Source organism: Cyprinus carpio, chromosome B22, assembly GCF_018340385.1.
Source record: "Cyprinus carpio isolate SPL01 chromosome B22, ASM1834038v1, whole genome shotgun sequence".
Taxonomy (NCBI): Eukaryota; Metazoa; Chordata; class Actinopteri; order Cypriniformes; family Cyprinidae; genus Cyprinus; species Cyprinus carpio.
Window position 1 is genome coordinate 27044446 of NC_056618.1, and position 19602 is coordinate 27064047.

A 19602-nucleotide genomic window follows, 5' to 3' on the forward strand; every position below is an offset into this window, starting at 1 on the left:
ATAAAAAAGGTAATTTTGAGTTTATATTTCAAAATTCTGACTTTTTTCTTTAAATTTTCTTTAAATTAAACCTCCTTCCCTTCTGGCCATTTGTTTCATTTTAAATCCCTTCACCCATGCTTCCTTCAACTCAATCTGCTCAAAATGATTACATGAAAATGTCAATGCAAGTGAACTAACAGTCATGCCTAGTATCATTTGAAATGTCTCAGTGCAACTGGTACAATGGTCTCAATCTTACAAAAGTGGACTAAAAGATAGTACAGATCCTAAGAGTTAAGAGATATTTTGCTTACTGTAATGGGAGTGCCCTTTCCCAGGATTCTCCATGTAATTTACCTTCTGTTCCCTTTGAGTTGTAAACCACCCAGGTTTGGGACCTGAGTTAATGCAAATTCCAAGTGCTAGTTCCTGTCTCTATCTCAGGGGATGTTTTATCTTGGTTTTGTATTTAAAGGATTGCAGCAAAAGGATCAGGGCAGTTCTGTAGCCAGAAAGAATGTAGTGTGGTGTGTGTCTCTTCACTTCATACTATGTATTTTCTAAGGTCAGGTATGCATATTTTACTTTTAGATTCATCTTTGAGAATTTGATGTTTTGTATTGATATGATTTGATATGTTTGAATTGGGTATGTAATTAGCAGAATACATATTTACCTGACTGATAATAAATTGTTACATTTGATTTTATTCTGTTTTACTCTGTAATTATTGACTCGAGTAGATTATGTTGTATCCTTGTGTCTGTGCGTGGACCTTACAGTGTCCAAGAAAGCTGAATCTGAACTTTATATATACCATTCATAATAATCGATCAGTATTTGTTTTACTAATAAGTCTGAGTTTTCTCATTGTTTTCTGTTCCAGCAGAGATTATGACGGTGCCAAGCTGTTCGTCATTTGGATTCTGGAGTTTATTTATTTTTTGTAATCTGTCTGTTATTGTAAATGCTAATATCCACGAGGATGATGGGGCTTGGCTCAATCCATATGATATGCTCTACGACCCAACGTCAAAGTGCATGAGAAAACCCACAGAGGTAAAGTTAAAAATGAGTTTATTCAACCATATGTCTGTTTACTGATGTATTACAGTGCCTGCGGAACATTTAAACCCCTCTTCTGTTTCTTAACATTGTTTTCAGTGGAAACAGACTGCATTCACTTAGCAGTTGTAAATCTATACATATTTTAAGGTTTTACAAACTTTTTGAAAGGGATATAGCTGCCTAACAACACCCAGTTTAATGGAAATCACACAACATAAACCAATACTCCAAAAAACCATAATTCCTATTGAAAAATCTTTCACCCTTGCCCAATACTCCAAATCACCAGAATTCCTATTGAAATTGCTGGTTTACAGCAAATGTAACTGAAGCTTAAAGGGTTAGTTCACCCAAAAATGAATATTAGGCTGCGTTTTACTCACCACCGAAGCATTCTAGGTGTATATGACTTTCTTCTTTCAGATGAATCCAGTCGGAGTTATATTAAAAATTGTCTTTGATCTTTCAAGCGCTATCATTGCAGCCAGCAAGTGTTGCACTGCTTTAGTCCAAAAGAAGTGAAATAAAAAGCGCCCTTCCATAAAAAAAAAGTGTCTCACATGGCTCCGGGAGGTGAACAAAGGCCTCCTGTAGTGACTCAAAGCATTTTTGTAAGAAGAATATCCATATTCTAAACGTAATAGTCACTTTAATGTAGCTTGCACCAACAGTTGTACATGGAAGCAGCTCCGGGAGGATGACGTATGAGGTCCCCCGGAGCCATGTGAGACACTTTATTTTAATGGAAGGGTGCTTTTTATTTCACTTCTTTTGGACTGAAGGAATGCAACATCCGCTGACTGCAATGATAGAGCTTGAAAGATCAAAGCTCCATCAGCAGAAAAAGAAAAGAAATAAAACAGTAAAAAAAGCCATAGATGAAGTCACACAGAATCAGGCAGGTGCTGGTCATTCAAAAGCTAAATGCAGAAAATATGACGAGGCTTTCGGCTTCACTCACCGTGTCTATACCAGATGCTACAGTTGTCACGTCGCGCCGCAACAGCTCTACACTGGAAGTGACAAATCAACCATTGCAAATCATTTTGACTTTGTGTCAGTATGTCATATATAGAACAAGGCATCAGTTTAATGTCAGGGGTTTGTCGTGTCGCGCCGCATCCAGTGTAGACAGCATCACTGATTATAAAGAGTTTTACTGTATTTTGCCGCTAGCGTCCGGTGTAGACACTAGGGTTGGGCGATGTCTACCAAATTGGCATTGGACGATGTCTACAGTGAAACATCATGATGGACGATGACATTGGGGGGAGGGGGATTTGGGGTGTTTGTGCCAGAAGCATGACACAAATAACGCGTTCTACGGAGCCACTAAAAGGTTAGCGGCTTGCTAGCGATTGCATTAGCCTGTTGCATTACAGTACATAAAATTTCACTTACCACATAAACAGAGTAAAGAGAAATGTCTGATAGGAAGATGGGGAATGATTTGCAGATTCTGAGCACCAATGAGAAACATCTAATCTTGTCAAATGTGTGTACTGCCGCTCCATAGTATAGAGTCCTTGAGATCGCGAATCTCAAAAGTGAAAGTGAATATAAAATGAGAGCGCACAGTCTCAAGTATTGAAATATATATTTTTTTTATCCTCCCATCTCGTAGGCTATTTATTCCCTTTAGGGTTTCTGTTGTACACGTCATTTCCTTTCTGAACACGGAACTGGATTGCGGAGGGGGGGGGGGGGGGGGGGTCACGATGTCAGTTTAACATCGGGATGTCTGTCAGCCATTGGCGATGGACGATGTCATCGTCTATTGGCCCAACCCTAGTAGACACGGTGTTTAATGTCGTGGGTGAGAAGGAAAGCCTGTGTGTGTCCTATGCCTAAGCGGACAGCATGAAAGAAACCCACAATAAATAAATAACAGAGAATAATAATAATAACAACAGTTATCTCTATGCTATTTTTCAATGTTTTAAGTGATGCAGGTGTTTTACTGTAGGTTTTTTAATTAAAAAAAAGCATACATTTTTCACAATGTTTAGTGACATTATTTGGTAGTCTGAGGTGGGATGGGGATTCGGGGTAGGGGGGCGCCAGATTTTTTCATAGATTTAAAGAGGGGATGACCAAAAAAGTTTGAGAACCACTGGTTTAGTAGGTCTCAATAACAAAATGGTAATGCCATGTTTTTTGGACATGGTACAGTGGAATTACCCTGGTATTTTTTGAAGTACTGAAGATTAGTATTGTACCATTAAGCACTTTGAATAACTGAAAATATATTTTCATTATTATTATTTCTTGTGCTATCTCTTTTTTAGTTTGATGAACAGAATAAGAAGGGGACCGCCAGCTCTATAAACCCAGTAGGTCTTCGAGTATTCAAGCGTTTTCTTACCGAGCTCCTTAAAGAAACTTCAAAACTTGGCCTGGTATGTGACTCTGTTTTCTGCAGGGAATTCAACTGACATTAATCTACATTGGTAAAGGTTTCACATCTTTTCCATTTTCAAATCTTTAGCCTGATGATGGACAGACATCCGTGCATTATGACGCTGAGGTGAAGCTGTCCAAGCAGTCGCTGGCGGAGATCCAGAAGCTTTTGAATGAAGAGAACGATTGGACAACTGGAGCCATGGATGAGTCAAATTCTGGTCAGATTCAAACTCCATGACCACGAAGCCTGGAAGTGGCGTTTCGAAGACACGTTTTATGTAGATGCTGATACCGCCCTGAAGGTCAGTTCTTGTAAAAGTATTTAAAGATAAATAATGAAATAACTGTATTTAAATTAGATTCAAAAGATTGGTCTTTTACAGCAATCTCAGAAATAATAAAAATTTTATGTGTGCTGTATTTTGTTCTACAGGTTTCTTTAATTGTTCTGATTGTTGTAGCCATAATCTGCACTAAGCTCTGGTCTGTGGTCTCCTGGCTTGTCGAGTTCTGGAGAATGTTTGCTGTTTGCTTTTTTATTAGCTTGATCTGGAACTGGTTTCATCTTTATATGGTAATTATTCTTGTACTGTTGACTGTCTATGACATGTTTTTTAAAGCAGTACTGAACAGATGACTGAAGAGTTGAAAGGTGTGTTCACTGTATTTTACAATGAAGAGTTAAATTGGTTTAAAGGGGTCATATGATTTTGCTAAAAAGAACTTAATTTTAGTGTATTTGGTGTAATGCAATGTGTACCGTGTTCATTGCTCCCTACTCCCTGAGCAGGGGAAATCCATTGAAGTTTACTTCACTTCCGAACATTCATTCATGGATTTGCGCTGCTGCCTGCAGCATCTTCACACACAGACGGTGTGACATCATATACCTCTGTAAATAAATACAATTTAAATTCACGTCTTGCACACTTTAATGCCCTTTGAATGGAAAATGTACACTTGTTTCGAACTGGAATCATGGCAGTATATCCCGTGATGTCCACACAGGGCACTTACGGTCGAATTGATCAAACGTCGTACGTGATAAGAGGCCTGGGATTGGAAAACGCTGCCTTACCGTACTGTGATGCCATGTCCCAGCACGACAAGACAAAAACAGTATAACCTATTACAAACGAGGCATTTTTTGCATCCAGTGGGGACATAATTACTGATTATAATGACTTATACTGTGTTTTTACGTGTTGCGTTGCGTATGTCTGCACTTAAACATAAAACCATGTCTGCATTTGTGATCAGAGAAACGACAAGCGCTATTCTACACTCCTCAAAACTCGCGTTTGAATCATCAGTGGCAAATTCTTTAAATATTAAGTCAGATATAAATTATCTGTAATACTGTAAGTCAGAAGCACCACACTGTCTTTGCAAAGTTGCAACTTACCCACTTTATGGAAACAGACACCGGTATTGTAGACTACTCTCACAGGAAACAGTCCTCATCCTCCACAAAATGCACAGCACACATATGAATATTTGGATTGAACTGTTCTGGAACAGTGTTGTAAATACAACTTAACCACTGATTTCTAGTTGTGTCCTGTTTTGGAAGGCAAAACAAAGTAGCTTCACTTTCACAATGAAACACAGCATCTCCACAACATGGCGCCAGTGGCAATAGCAAGAATCGTGACATAGAGGGCGTGTTAGAATGAGCTGTTTTAGGAGGGGGTGGTTGACTCTTAACTTTTTTAAAGAATATCTCTTTGACTTTGCAACTTTACAGGTCTTCTTTATGCACCAAGAGCTTGTAAAACTTAAATTTAAATTTAAATCACATCATATGACCCCTTTAAATATTTCTTCTTGACTAGGTTGCCTTTGCAGAACACAAGAAGAACATTGTGGAGGTGGAGAGCTTCAATGGCAAATGCACTGGGCTAAAACAACTGGACTGGAAGGACAGTTTATCAGGTGAAGTGCTTAATTGTAATAAGAATTTGTTAATTATTTATTCACCTCAATGTTATTTCAATGTGAAATGAAACTTAAATTTCGAATTTTGAAGAAAGTATGATAGCAGTAAGATTCTTCAAAATTCTGCTTTTGAAAGCCTTCAGATTTCAGATGATGTAAAGGTGTGTCAGTAATGATTTTAAGATGAACTGTTGTTACTCCTTGTTTATTAAGAGTGGTACAGACGCACATGGACTCTTCAAGATGATCCTTGCAAAAAATACTACGAAGTTCTGGTGGTGAACCCTATTTTGCTTGTGCCTCCAACAAAGGTTTGTATCTTTTCGTTTCTAACAATAGAAACTTGATAAGAGACTTGAAGGCGACTGATAATTTTGTGGTTGATAGTGAAAATGTTCAGTGTAAAATAGGGATGTAACGATTCACTCAAATCACGATTTGATTCACGATTTTGATTTCACAATTCAATTCGATTCGATTCACTTTTTTTTTTACAAAATGATATTTAAGACAAATTATGAATTAAATGTGTCCTTTTATTATTGCTTGGACAAAATGCTGTACATTTCTTTCTGAAATTATAATACAACTATAATAATATACTAATATAGCACTTGCATATTATTGCTCTTTTGTTGGTTTTGATTGCTTTTATTGTCCTCATTTGTAAATCACTTTGGATAAAAGTGTCTGCTAAATGACACAATTTAAATAGAATGTAAGTGTAAATAACAAAACTAAATTGAAATTTTAAAACAAGCCCCAAATCAAATAAGTCATTCATATAAACAAAATAAGGCTTTGTCTGTGCTCTTTCCATTTAAAATGAGAGGCAACTACTTCATTTTAATCATGATCCAAACAAAGAGTAGTTTTTAATTTAAATTAGATTGTATAATTACAAAATTTTGAAGCAAAAACAGAATGGTTTGACTTCAGTTTTGTGAAACTATGCATAAAAATATCTGCATAAAACAGCAGACAAGCTGAACGAGATGCAGATTCACTCTCTGCCAGCAGGTGGCACTTAAAGCGTTTGCTTGGTTTCTGCTGGAAACAAAGCAGCACTGCACTTATGAACTTTAATATGCAATATACAGAGGCAAGATGAAAAGAAAAAATACCATCTAAACTTTTCTAAAGACAGTAAGTTCCCCTCAGACATACATTCATATAAACTCCTTCCCCTAATTGAATCGCGATTTGTTTAGCATCTCAACCGATTTGAATTGTCACATATTTGAATCGATTTTCAACCAGCTCGCGGTTAATCGTTACATCCCTAGTGTAAAACAATCTGAACCTAATTGCAAGTACTATCTTTTTTATAGATTAAAGTCCATTTAGATGATAAATAAAAAACAGACATGTCCACCCTGGACTAAATAACAACACTTCAAATAATATGCAATATGCAAATGAACACCAATAGTGCATGTCATTCTTTGTAGATATCTGATATTTTAAAAGCTGTTATCAGAAATGTAACCATAAATGAAACACATAGTTGAAATGTAAAGATGAAATCCATGAATATTTTCTTGGGGGGTTTATTCCAGGCTATCATAGTCACCATAACCAGTTTCATCACGGATCCTTTGAAGCAAATTGGGCAGGGAATCAGCGAGTTCCTCAGAGCCCTGCTGCAGGATCTTCCAGTCACTCTTCAGTTACCTGTGCTGCTTATCATCACAGTCGCCATCTTAGTAAGAGCCGTGAATGGCAAACATATTGTAGGATCATTTATTTGTCATCATACTAAGTCATCTTTGCTCTTCTCAGATGTTCATGTATGGAAGTGCTCAAGCAGCTATGCATCAAGCAGTTCGCTTGCCACGACTCGGTTGGCGACGGGATCAGCCACCTCCTGCGGCAGGACAGCACCAAGCTCCTCAACTACAGGAGCATGAGGAAGCTAGGGACAGAGGTGATGCTCCACAGCCGCTACAGGACAACAGAAACAGAGTAAATCAAGCAGGAAACCAAGGTGACACTGGCTCCACACCACAACATACTCACACCCCACAAAAAATCAAACAACAACAACAATAATTCTCTGGTGTTCTCAGAAGGACAGAGCGGACAGAGGTGGATCAAGGGAATGAGGCAAGTATTTTTTTTTAAATCCCTCATTTAGATAATTTGCCCAAATCAATAAATAAATAAATAAACAAACACAGTTATACTACAATTAAAAAATTTGAAGTCGGCATGTTTTATTTTTATCTTTTTGAAAGAAGTCTCTAATGCTCATCAAGGCTGCATTTAATTGACAAATACATAAAAAAAAAAAGAGTAATATTGTGAAATATTTTTCAATTTAAAATAACTGTCTATTTGAAAATATATTTTGTAAAATTTAATTTATTCCTTTAATTTAAACATCGCAGCACTTTATGTGCACTAAAATGAGATCGGCTGCTCAAAATCTGAAAAAATTTAGCTGCAGGTTAAGTTTCACAAGCTCAACACTGTATGTCTGTCATTACAGCTACAATTATATTATAGTTGATGTTATATTAAAATGTCTGTAGTTCTGTTGCATCTGTGATAAATTTTATTTGTGTATGTTGTCAATAGTGCATGTACTGTACATTTGCAGTATTCATTACATTGTGCTTGTGTTGTATATCCCATCAAACCTGAAGCAATTTCATTCAGTATTGCATATCAAATACATAATATGCCATCTCTCACTACTAGACACTTTTCTCACACCCTCTACTAGTGTGTATGTATTTAATGTGTACGTTTATCCTGCATCATTTTGACCAGAAATCCGTTTTGTTTCTGCAGGGAGTATCAGCAGATCTTCCTTAGAGCTGTAAAACTCCAGTTCAAGAAACACTGCATGAAAATGGTCTCTGAGCACTTTTTATATCAACATAGTTGTTTGGGTGTCATTCACTTTTAATTAAATGTTGGAAAAACTGATTTTCTTTTTTTTTCTGAAATTTAAATATATTTATATATTTTTGCTACTTTTTCTTTATGCATTTAGTCTAAATTTTAAGTAAATCTCAAGGTGCAGGATTTTTGCTTACATTTAACTGTCTCTGTTAATTGTATCATTGTTTTTGGATATTATACTGACACCTACTGGCCAGGATGTGTGAAGTTTGTTTACTAGCTGTTGCTTCACACAAAAACAGCATAACACAAAAACATCACACTTTTCCATCACACAAACTCATAAAAAACAAACATTCATAATAAACAACCTTGGATTAATTTTTTGGCCACGTGTTGTAGTGTGTTTGAGCTGTTATGACTTGTTGAGCTTCTTTCATCACCCCTCAGCAGAGAATTTATATTTTGGCAGTTTTTGCCCAGCTTGCCCATGTGATACCCACAGCTTTGAGTTCACCACAGGCTCTCTGTGAGCAGCCCACACTATGGGACTGCCCACATTAATCCAATGATGGCCCAGTGTGGGCCAGACATGAGCCTGTTAATAGACAATTTCAACGGCAACAACATAAACAAACGTTACTGTTTGTGGCCCTAACTTAACTTCCGGTAGACTTCCAAATAGAAGCTAAGTAGTCCCTCTAGAGTAGATTATTTTTGATAACAAGCAAAATATGTTTGCTGCGTAAATCAGACTTACTGAACATGCAAAAACAAAAACTACAATCAAAAAGTAATGTAACTGCTGTACATAAAGCAGTGCTGAGCTCACAAACACTGCTTTATCAGGCTAATAACATACAAGATGAAATGAAAATGACATTGAAAATGTAATAGACTAATTAAAGATAGTCTTCCTTCAGAAATACAAAAACACAAAAACACCCTCACCATTTTTAAACATTCAAAAAATCATCACATTCACACAACTAATAAAACTAAAAAATCTTTAAAATCTTACATTTTTTAAACAGTGAGCGCCACAAATAAATAAACATAACAACCACCTGAGCCCAACTTCAGTCTACTCATCACCTTAACTGCGTTTGTAGACGGCACCGAAGCCAGACTCATAGGCAAATACAGACTAATAAACAAACACAGACCGGAAGTTAACTTCGGTCCAGACGTGTGCGCCCGATGAAACCGTCTGTAAGAATTTTGTGGGCAGTTCCTCAACCAAAGCCATGTGGTAGAAAGAGTTGAACAACAAAAAACTTCAAAACATCAGACTAACCACAAAAAGGCGTAACTTCCAAGCGTGTACGTCTGCAGACTGCAAGACAGGGGCGTAACTTGAAAGAGGCGTAACTTGAAGTAGGAGGCGTAACTTGAAGTTGTCGAAATCTCACAGAATCACGCGAGATGTCAAAATGATAAGTTGTTGGCTGCTTTCAGTAGGGCACAGGGTAGAATATTGATTACGTTTTTTTTAAGGAAAGCAGGGGTTTTAGGCAGGATTTGATGCATAAGGTGTGTGTAGATATTAATGGTAGGGGACAATGTGAGTGATGCGTACCTTTAGTAGGAAAACCTATTATCTGATCCACACTCCGGGACAGAAGAGGGCGGTATTGTACCAATAAGCTGGATGCCAACCGCCGTTAAACTGGAAAGAAGTTACAATGAGTTACAATACAGGGGAGCTCCATTAAGTACAAATAATTAAAAAAATTTAAGAGTACAAGTTATTTTCATACAGTGTTATTGATTTTGGAGTTAATAATCTTTTAAAACTAAGGTGTAAAGTCAGCAACATATAAGCAAAAGGTGTAAAGACGCTATCCTCCGGTTTCACAGACAAGACCAATTGAGCTATGGCCTGATCCTGGCTTAATCTAAACCCTGTTTGTTACTTACATAATATAGCATATTTGTGATTGTGCTGTAAAAACACGTTTTATAATGAATAACTAACAGGGGAGCTCCATTAAGTACACTTCTTTTAAAGTGGATTTACATAAACCATATATACATCTTGAAGACTATTACTAATTGTCTATTTATCATCTGACAGGATAGTCTTTAATAAGTATTGCAGATAAGCACATTTAACAGACATGAAACAGGCATCTGAGTGATGTGTGTGTGCTATAATGTAGAATTCACTGTCAACACTGCTTTAGATGAGTGTAAGTCATGTAAAAAAACAAATCTACATACGGTAACTAAACACTAGTTATCTATTTTATTTGTCCATTTGCAATATTGATAATTTTAGGAACATTTGTGTTTTATAAAAAGCGAGTTACATCAGTTACTAACTCAACATGCAGATGCAGTATATCACAGATAAATCACAGAGGTTACTTGACTCTTGTCTGGATGTTACAGGAACAGATTATGTTTATCTGCTGTAGAGTAACTGATGAAGGAATGCTGCCATCAAAGAATTTGTGTAAGTACACTACAAAAATAAATAAAACATTTTAATTAGTGTAATTTCAAACAGTTATTACAGCACTTTTCTTATTGTTGTTTTCTGTGCATTTGCTGCAGATCTTTTGTGGTGGAGCAGGACCTGCAAGGAAAGGGGAAAAAAAAAAAAAAAAAAAAAGAAAAACCTGAAACAAAAGAATAAAGTAATGACTTTTTGTATTGTGTGTGTGTATTTCTGTAGGTTATGAAAATGTCTGGAGACTGGTGTGTGCACTGAGGATGGAGAAGTCCACTGCAGCATCCGGAAATGGTCCAGAGACACGGATGAGACGCTCCATCACTCCAGCTCTTACTGTCTCATCAGGACCAGATGCTGCTGTGGTCTCTTCATCATCAGTGACCCCAGAGCAGCGAGAGCATCTAGAGAAACACCAAAAGACACTGAGGATTTGATTTTGGTAAAGTTTGTTCTGCTGGTTTCTGTTTATAAGACGAAGGCTGACTTTCAGAAGCTTCAAAAGCATCATCAAAAAATGTGATGGAGCTTTTATCTGAAGTGATTGACAGTGCTCTTATAACAGAGGCCTACAATCCTCTGATCAAGCTGGAGAAAAGAGCCGTGCTCAAGCACAGTTTTGAACCAGTTCAGTGGTTTAGCACACTACAAAAGTAATAAATCAATGCATGTACTTGTAAACTCTGTGTAAATGTTTTACAGGTAGTGGTGCTCATGGAGAGCAGCACACGATTGTTTGGAGCAGACACAGCACCAGTCAGATTGTCCTGCATGTGTTCTTCTGCTCTCGCTTCAAGGTAGTGTGGTTCAGAGAGCCGTCATCAAGGTCTTCCTCATCCTGTTGCTCAACGACATCCCCGTTGAGAAGAGTGAGATTGTGAAGCACAGCGCAGCACCAGAACTGTCTCAGCTGTGTTGAGATGATAGTAAGATGTGGGGTTCATCGTCTGTAAATACATGATTGTTAGAACAGTTAGTTTGAATGAAGCTTTGTTTCATGTGTTGTTGACTTGTACATGTCTGTATTTATTGTGATGCTAACCTTTATACATTCTTTTAATCATTTAGACATGTTTCTTGTTGTCAGTAAATAAAATATAAAATATTTGATCTATTCATGTATTAATTGCTTGACTGAAAACTGATGTATTCACATCAACTGCATTAGTGTATATTCATGTATAGCTATGTCACGACAGAAAATACATTTTGCTTCTTTTACTAAAATGTAATTTTAAGGAAAAAAATGTATATAATTATTGGTTGGCATTTATCATTATTATTGCATGTAAGTGTTGGGGTGAGCAAAAGATGCAATTCATTATTGGGTAATGTTAATTTTTGAGTAGTGATACTTACATTTTTAGAGTATAAAATCAACAATCTTCTCCAAAGGTGAGATCTTCGAGCAGCTGTTCGACGTTTCGTTTGTGCAGATATTGCAGAGTCGCTGAGAGAAACTGTACTGGACTGTTGAGTTAGTGATGCTGTGAGGTGGTAGTGCACCTGTACCTCTTTTTTATTATTATTGCCAAACTTATTACATAAACGATCATGGTAAGACGGTTGTATCTAACAATAACAATCATAACGCCATAAAACAGTAAATAAAAAAATAACGTGTTCATCATAGTATAAGATACTTTACAAGAAAACAAATTCACATAAAATAATTGAAAAAATAATAAAAAAGATAACGATTTTGGGGTTTCGAATTCTATAAAAAAATCACATTAGTGGAGTTAAAAATATAAAAACTTAAATTAACAGTATTGGCTATACTACAATCTTCATTATCAAGATACAAATACATTCATTAAACCTTTCACTCATATGTTTTAAGTTTTTACGCTCGTTTTAACTTTGTAGGTCACATGATCAACATAGCGGATGATGATATCCAAATCGCATTAATGCTTCATACACAAATACGCATTCATGCTGTAGAGTATGTACTCTTTTATCGCTCGTTAAATTAGTTCTTATTGAAATTAAGTGCCTAATTAAAGGGTATGCGGTTTCGAACGCAGCCCGACAAAATCTCGTTTTGACATCTCGCGTGGTTCTGTGTGATTTGGACAACTTCAAGTTACGCCTCTTTCGTCAAGTTACGCCCACTTCAAGTTACGCCCCTGTCTTGCAGTCGGAGCAGAAATGGCCCCCAACATTCAGACTTATCACTCAAGGTTAACTTGCCATCCAACACAGTAGGTGGCGATAATGCTCCTTTGGAGTTAATCGCCATTAAACAAGAAGAAGAAGAAGAGTTGGCAATAGCAAGCAACAGTAGCCAGCCAGCATGGCTCACCTGCTGAACACATTGTGCTGTGTCCTGGTTGGGAAATGTGTCATTTCAATCCCAGTCTAAAGAAGTATTTTTTTTTTTTTTTTTTTTTTTTTTTTTTTTAAATGTGCACATTGCTGATGTTTTTTTTGCAGAGATGGTACATGTATGTATGGCCTATGTTTGGATTGATGCTAAGAGTGTAAGACAGTTTATTTGTATACATTTTAGAAGGACTCTTTATTAGTCAGGTCACCACATCATGGTCCAGTTTGAATATGGATTTAACATTCTTTTTGACATGAGACCATAGTCTGCTCATACCCTCTACTGTTTTGAATATATGTAATGTGAATGATGATCGTGCATAATTCTTTACCAGAACTCTGTATTTTGTTTGTGCAGGGAGTATCTTGCTGTCAAAGAAGGTTATTCAAGCATTAAAAGTCCAGTTCCAGACCACTCTGAACTTTATTTGTTTTTTGTTTGTTTTCTCTGAAATTTAAATATATTGTTTGGTACTTTGCTGAAAGTTACAGGGTCTTATTTGTCCCAATACTATTACTGTTTATAGACATTATACTGACATCTACTGGCCAGGATGTATGAAGTTTACACAAAACTCTTTGTTATATAACTTTTTTATATTTTTTTTTTAGTTTTCTATCATCCATAATACATATTCATTATGAACAAATTTATTATTTTACCCAGTTAGACTCATTCATTCACACTCAGGCTTATGTTGTGCCATTAATGTATTGTTATATTGTTTGGTTTGCTTGTTTTGTTTACATGTATTTGCATGATTATGCTTTGACAAGTGCCTTGAGCTCTGTCGGAAAGCACTGCTAAAGTGGTTACACTTTATTTTAATAGTCCACTTTAGACATTCTACTAACTATAAGTAACTTACAATACATGTCAACTTATTCTCATTAATTTGCAACTACATAACTCTCAGAGTAGACTGTTAGGTTAGGTTTAGGGTTAGTACAATAAGCTGACATATACTTGCAAAGTTTCTCATGTATGTTGTATGTTGTGGACCCATCAAAATAAAGTGTTAGAAGATAAGCAGACAGTCTACTAATGCTCTAATGACTGCTAGGTGACATATATATAGTTGCAAAGAATGTCTAAAGTGGACTATGAAAATAAAGTGTTACCGAAAAAAGTATTTATTATTATTATTAGCTTGCTTGACACAACTGTTTTTAACATATCAACTTGGTGGATTCCTTAAGAGGGAGACCCACTTCATGTAGAATACATAATTTTTCTGGAATACTAGTATGTCTGGAATCCTCATTGACTGTGAGTGTGGATTTTTTCCTCAGAAGTGCATTGCTAGAAAGGACATACTTACCTTACCATAAACCCCTTTACTCATTTAAAGCATACTTCCTGTATCAAAATAGCTTGTGGTCTGTAGTTCCTCAATCGACTCTTTGTGGCGTTTCGCAAGTCAGCGGGCAACTGAAAGAGCGTTCTATTTCGTCTCACAGTCTCCTCGCTCCTGATTGGTCGATGGACGCTGCTGAACGCGTTCCAGCTGTGACGCCACGCGCAAGTTTATTTAGTAATTTAGCGATCAAGGAACGCTTGTGTCTGGAAACGTGTTCTGTCCTGGATAACAGGTGGCATGGAAATGTCTGATAGGTTCTGCCAGGGCACCAGGGCTGACGTGTCAAGGTAAGTTGGACAAGGTTTTGCTTAATTCTTTAGGCTATGTAAAATTATTTTGCATGACAAATAAACAGAAATTCACAAGTAGCGTTAATTTAATTTAGGTCTTATAAAATACACAACAGAACTGAAATACTCTGGCTCTGCAAAGAGCTTATTTCAAACTTGTAAACTTGCTTGTGTTTTCCTCATGAATAAACACAATACAGTCTGTCAGTAACTACACTCTCAGTCCTGTTGAGCAGACAGCAGCCTTGGACTTGTACCTTTGGTTGTGTTTTTAAGAGACATGTAGTGCAAAGTTTTTGTAATTATTCATAAATACCCAGTTAAAGTTTAAGTAACGCTTATTGAGCAACTAATTTCCCCTCCCTTTCCTCTTCTGTTCATTGACCCCTTCCATCTTCCTCGTCCTAAACAGAACTCTGTCACATGGGTAATGTGTCACTCTAAGTTGATTTATCATCTGATTGTGCTCAAATATATTTAGGTAACGTATCACAAATCACACTTATCAGACTGTATTCATGAGGATATACAAGACCAAGTTTGCTCAGTGGTATACACACATCTTAATAAGAAGTCTATATACTGTAATGTAACTTGTATATAAAAATAACATCTGTGTTGTAGTTATTATTGTTGTTTTTTTTTATTATTGTTCCTCCCCTGCTAAATGCATAAATGTAACTATTGAAGATTCAGTATTTATTAAATAATACACAACAACAACATTTTGTTATCATTAATAATATTTGATGATTTTTTAATGTTGTTATTATTGGAGAGTCAATGTTTATCAAATTATATACAACAACAACAAATAACAGCAACAACAATAATTATTTACTTATTAAGAAGTAATAATAATAATAGTGTTTAGTAAACATAATTTGTATTATTTCTTAAGTTTTTTTCACATTTTAGAATATTATTCAAGTAATTAAAAGTATGAAATAAACATCATGCAATGAAAAAAAGCTTGAAATTTGAGCTTTTTTTTGTCTGCTGGGCTGTGGGCACATGTTGGTTGCTTTTTCCTTAACCTACTGTACTAACCATCTATTTAATATGTGTAAAATTAATTTCTAAAGAATTTAAAATTAAATCCGAATCATATAGTGTATATTTTGATACAGTGTCTCCACATCCGCGGCGACTGATCCCATGACAGAGGAAATACTGAGAGATGACTTGAGGTTTTACTTCATGAGTCCTTGTGAGAAGTACAGAACCCGGCGACAGTTACCATGGAAATTAGCAGTGCAAATTTTGAAAATATTCATGATTACACTTCAGGTATTTATTGGATTATATGTTTGCTTAAAGTATGCATCTGCGGTTTGTTTGTTTTTTTAAATACTTTTGTAGCCCAACTTATTATGCAAAGACTTCTACAAGTAAGTGTGATTTCCTGCTAAAAAAAGTGTCTTTGTGGTGTTATCAAAACATGTTTCTGTTTGTTTGAGAATCCAAACAAGCTTAGCACAGCAACAGTGCTGTTTGTTTGACCAATGGAAGGCAGGGGGTGTGGCCAGGAAACCTGTTTGAACACAGTTACTATCATTGACATTTTATTTGGTGACTAGTGGGGCAGAAATTACACAATTCGGCTTTATATGTAAACCTTCTTGAAAGATTTGTCATTATGTGATCACAATTGAATTTTCTAAAAGCTACAGTACACATAAAGCCGTAATATTCCACCAGCCAGACTGAAAACGTGTTGTTGTTGTTTCTTGAAAGCTCATACTGTTTGGACTGAATAACCAGCTTGTGGTGTCCTACAAGGAGGAGAACCTCATGGCCTTTAAGAGTTTGTTTCTGAAGGGCTACAGTGGTGTGGATGAGGATGACTACAGTATTGCTGTCTACACCAAACAGAGTGTATATGATAGTTTACACTATGTTATAGATCAGGTTTGTATTTTTTTTTTCATTCATCTTGCTTTTTTGTTCTTCACAACTTTTTCCTCCTCTGTTACTTTATTAGCATTACTTATGTTACAGACAAATTTGTCGGTCATATACTGACACGTAGTGGTGTGGATGAAGCATTACCTGAAAGCGAAAGGTTTCAGTCGGCTTTGCAAAGTCTTTTTGTGTGAGAGAAAATGCCTGTTAATAGGAAGATTATTCTAATAAAGCAATTAATAATTAGCTGGTCATGTGATTTTCAAAACGTCTGCCCTCATGATGGCACCCTCTCCATTTGAGTGGGCACAATTATGAACATATTTATCAAAAGCGCTACTCTTTTCTTTATGTGAGGAAATAAAAAGTTTAAATTTGGTTACTATAATATTTATATATTTGTTCAACAGTATTCCCAATTGGGAAACCTGTCTGTAGGGCCCGTTAGTTACGCTGAAGAGAATGAAAAGTTTCTGCCCTTGATCATCTGTAAGAAGAGCTACAAGAAAGGCAGCACTGAACCATCTAAGGAAGTTTATGATATTGATGCCGAGCTTGAAACAGGTTACATGTTTTTCAGAAAATGTGAACATCTAATATTAATCATATCATATTGCCTAAACTGAACAGTTTTTGTCTTTCCAGTTTGCTTGACTCTTGATCCAGAGTCCACTAAAACATGGAGAATGAACAACGCTTCATTTTTTGAGCTGGATTTTTATAGGTTTGTAAACCTAAACTATATAACCAATCCAAACATTTAAACAAAACTCTTAATTTCCACGTAATGGTATCGATGTTTTGTCTGAAGTACAGGCTTGTCGATATTGAGATCACTTTCACGCTCAAAGGAATCAATTTGCAAACTGTCCGTTCTCATGAGCTGCCAGACTGTTACTCATTTTTTGTAAAGGTAAGGTCCATTTTTGGGTATAAAAATCCATTTGCATCCATTTTAGCTTGTATTGCTGAATAAATCCATTTTGATTTTTTGCAGATTCTCTTTGATAACAGTTGTCATAGCGGGAAGGTGAAATTGACCCTTGATTTCGAAGCTGTTAGTAGTGTGTGCAAAAACTGGAAGATTTCAGGAACTGGTGTGTGAAAAATCATCAACTACAATGAATGACTATGGTCAATGATTAATTATAATAAGTTCGTAATGCTATGATGAAGACATGTGAAATTTAGATGCTTCATTATGGTCTTTTTCAGCTCAGAAAAGCACTCACTACCTCCTGATCTTTGATGGCTTTGTGATTGTAGTGTGTCTGAGCTCTGCAGTGCTCTGCACACGTTCTATTATACTCGCTGTGAGGTTACTTCAGGTAAACCAGCATTCAGTTCTGTCAGTATCACAGATACGTTAACATTTCTTAAATCTACATCAGTTATTTTTGATGTTCTGTTGTAGTGACTCAATGTGAACTCATGCAGTTCTGATCATTTTGTGGCCTGTCAGTGTTTCCTTCATGTGTCACTTCCTCTCTCTGCAGCGGTTTTCTAGTTTCTGTCTTGAGAATTATAATCAGAAAGTGTGTGAAGATGATCAGAGGGAGTTCTTGAATGGCTGGTACATCTTGGTGATCATCAGTGATGTTCTGGCCATCATTGGATCAATACTAAAAATGGAAATACAGGCTAAGGTGCTTTCATTTTATGAAAACATTTTGCTGATGCATTAGATATTCACACAATCTGACAAATTGCAGAGGAAATTGTGGTTCCCTAGATTCAAAAAATGCTGATTGTAACATGTTATTAGTTGGTCTATGAGAGAAATCCCTCCCATTCATTACAAATTGAAATATATATATATATATATTAATTACCAATATAATGGTGATTCTCTTTATATATACATTTTATTTAATTCAACATATTATATTAATAGCTTATACTAAACACTTTTTTAAAAAAATATTTACATTTTGTTTACTGTTTAAAATAATTTATTGTGAAGTAATTGTGGAGGGAAGATATATTTAATTTTCATTAAAAGTCAATTGATTTTGAATGTGAAATATTAGTATAAAATTAGTATTAGAAAAATATAATTCATTCATTTATATTTTTGGTAATTTACATTTTTTGAGAAGAAATTGTGCTTAATTTTAACGGATATAATTTTATATTTTGGAAAAAATATTTGCATTTTTTAATTAATTCATTAATTTATGAATTTGTCCTTATTTTTGGTAAGGTAATCAAATGCACTTAATTAGAGGGAAAATGTGCTTAATTTTCATTAAAATAATCGGATTTGACATTCTAAGGATAGTTGGAAACAAGCACTTTATACATTTAAATAATTTTATTATAATGTATTTATTTGTTATATTAGTGTTTTTATTTTGATCATTTAGCTTTTTTGATAATGAAATCTAAATTCGGAGGGAGGATGTGCTTAATTGTGTTGAGTTTCTAAAGTTAGTTGGAAATACACTTTATAAATGTAATAAAAAATGTTATTTTAGTGATTTTATTTTGTTTATTTCAATCATTTTTTTGGTAAGGTAATCTAAATTTGGTGGGAAAATCAAAATGTACTTGAAATGTACATGAAATTTTCATGAATAAAAAATTATAAAGTTTATAAAGTTAGTTGGATACATACAAACGGTAAAATTAAATAGTTTATTGTCATGTTTTGATTATATTAGTGTTTTTATTTATTTTAATTATTTTTGAAAGGTAATATAACTTTGGAGTAAAATGTACTCAAATTATTTGATTTTAGTTTCTAAAGTTCATAGTTCATGTTCTTTTAAACAGCTGCACACAGATTCTGCAGTTTTTCATGTCATTATGTAACTCTCTTACAGACACGCACTCTTTAAACTTTGTAGTAATCTTTAGTCTTTGGGCCTGTGCTGTAGGGCAATTTAAGGCACGGCAATTAAACTAAATTAAAAATAAATTAAAGTTTATGTAATGTTTACTTTGCACTCACATGGAAGAACAAGTTTTGCCTACATTCAAAACACTAATAAAGTTCCTTTCTCCTCACAGAGCATGA

The 19602-nt window shown here is 35.4% G+C and overlaps 1 protein-coding gene and 1 pseudogene across 1 annotated transcript in view; both read left to right on the forward strand.

Annotated features, from left to right (window-relative positions):
• The first annotated feature begins 401 nt into the window (after nt 1-401).
• On the forward strand, nt 402-7443 carry LOC109054131 (annotated as a pseudogene).
• A 7079-nt stretch (nt 7444-14522) lies between these two features.
• LOC109082981 (mucolipin-2-like) overlaps nt 14523-19602 on the forward strand; it is an 11607-nt gene continuing 6527 nt past the window's right edge. The window contains exons 1-10 of the mRNA XM_042749394.1: nt 14523-14675; nt 15809-15968; nt 16416-16589; nt 16994-17147; nt 17229-17307; nt 17400-17496; nt 17581-17680; nt 17799-17911; nt 18080-18229; nt 19596-19602. The exon at nt 19596-19602 is cut by the window's right edge and continues 95 nt beyond it. Of these exons, the coding sequence (XP_042605328.1) occupies nt 14626-14675; nt 15809-15968; nt 16416-16589; nt 16994-17147; nt 17229-17307; nt 17400-17496; nt 17581-17680; nt 17799-17911; nt 18080-18229; nt 19596-19602 (1084 nt within the window). The 5' untranslated portion in view covers nt 14523-14625. The remainder of the gene's footprint in view (nt 14676-15808; nt 15969-16415; nt 16590-16993; nt 17148-17228; nt 17308-17399; nt 17497-17580; nt 17681-17798; nt 17912-18079; nt 18230-19595) is intronic.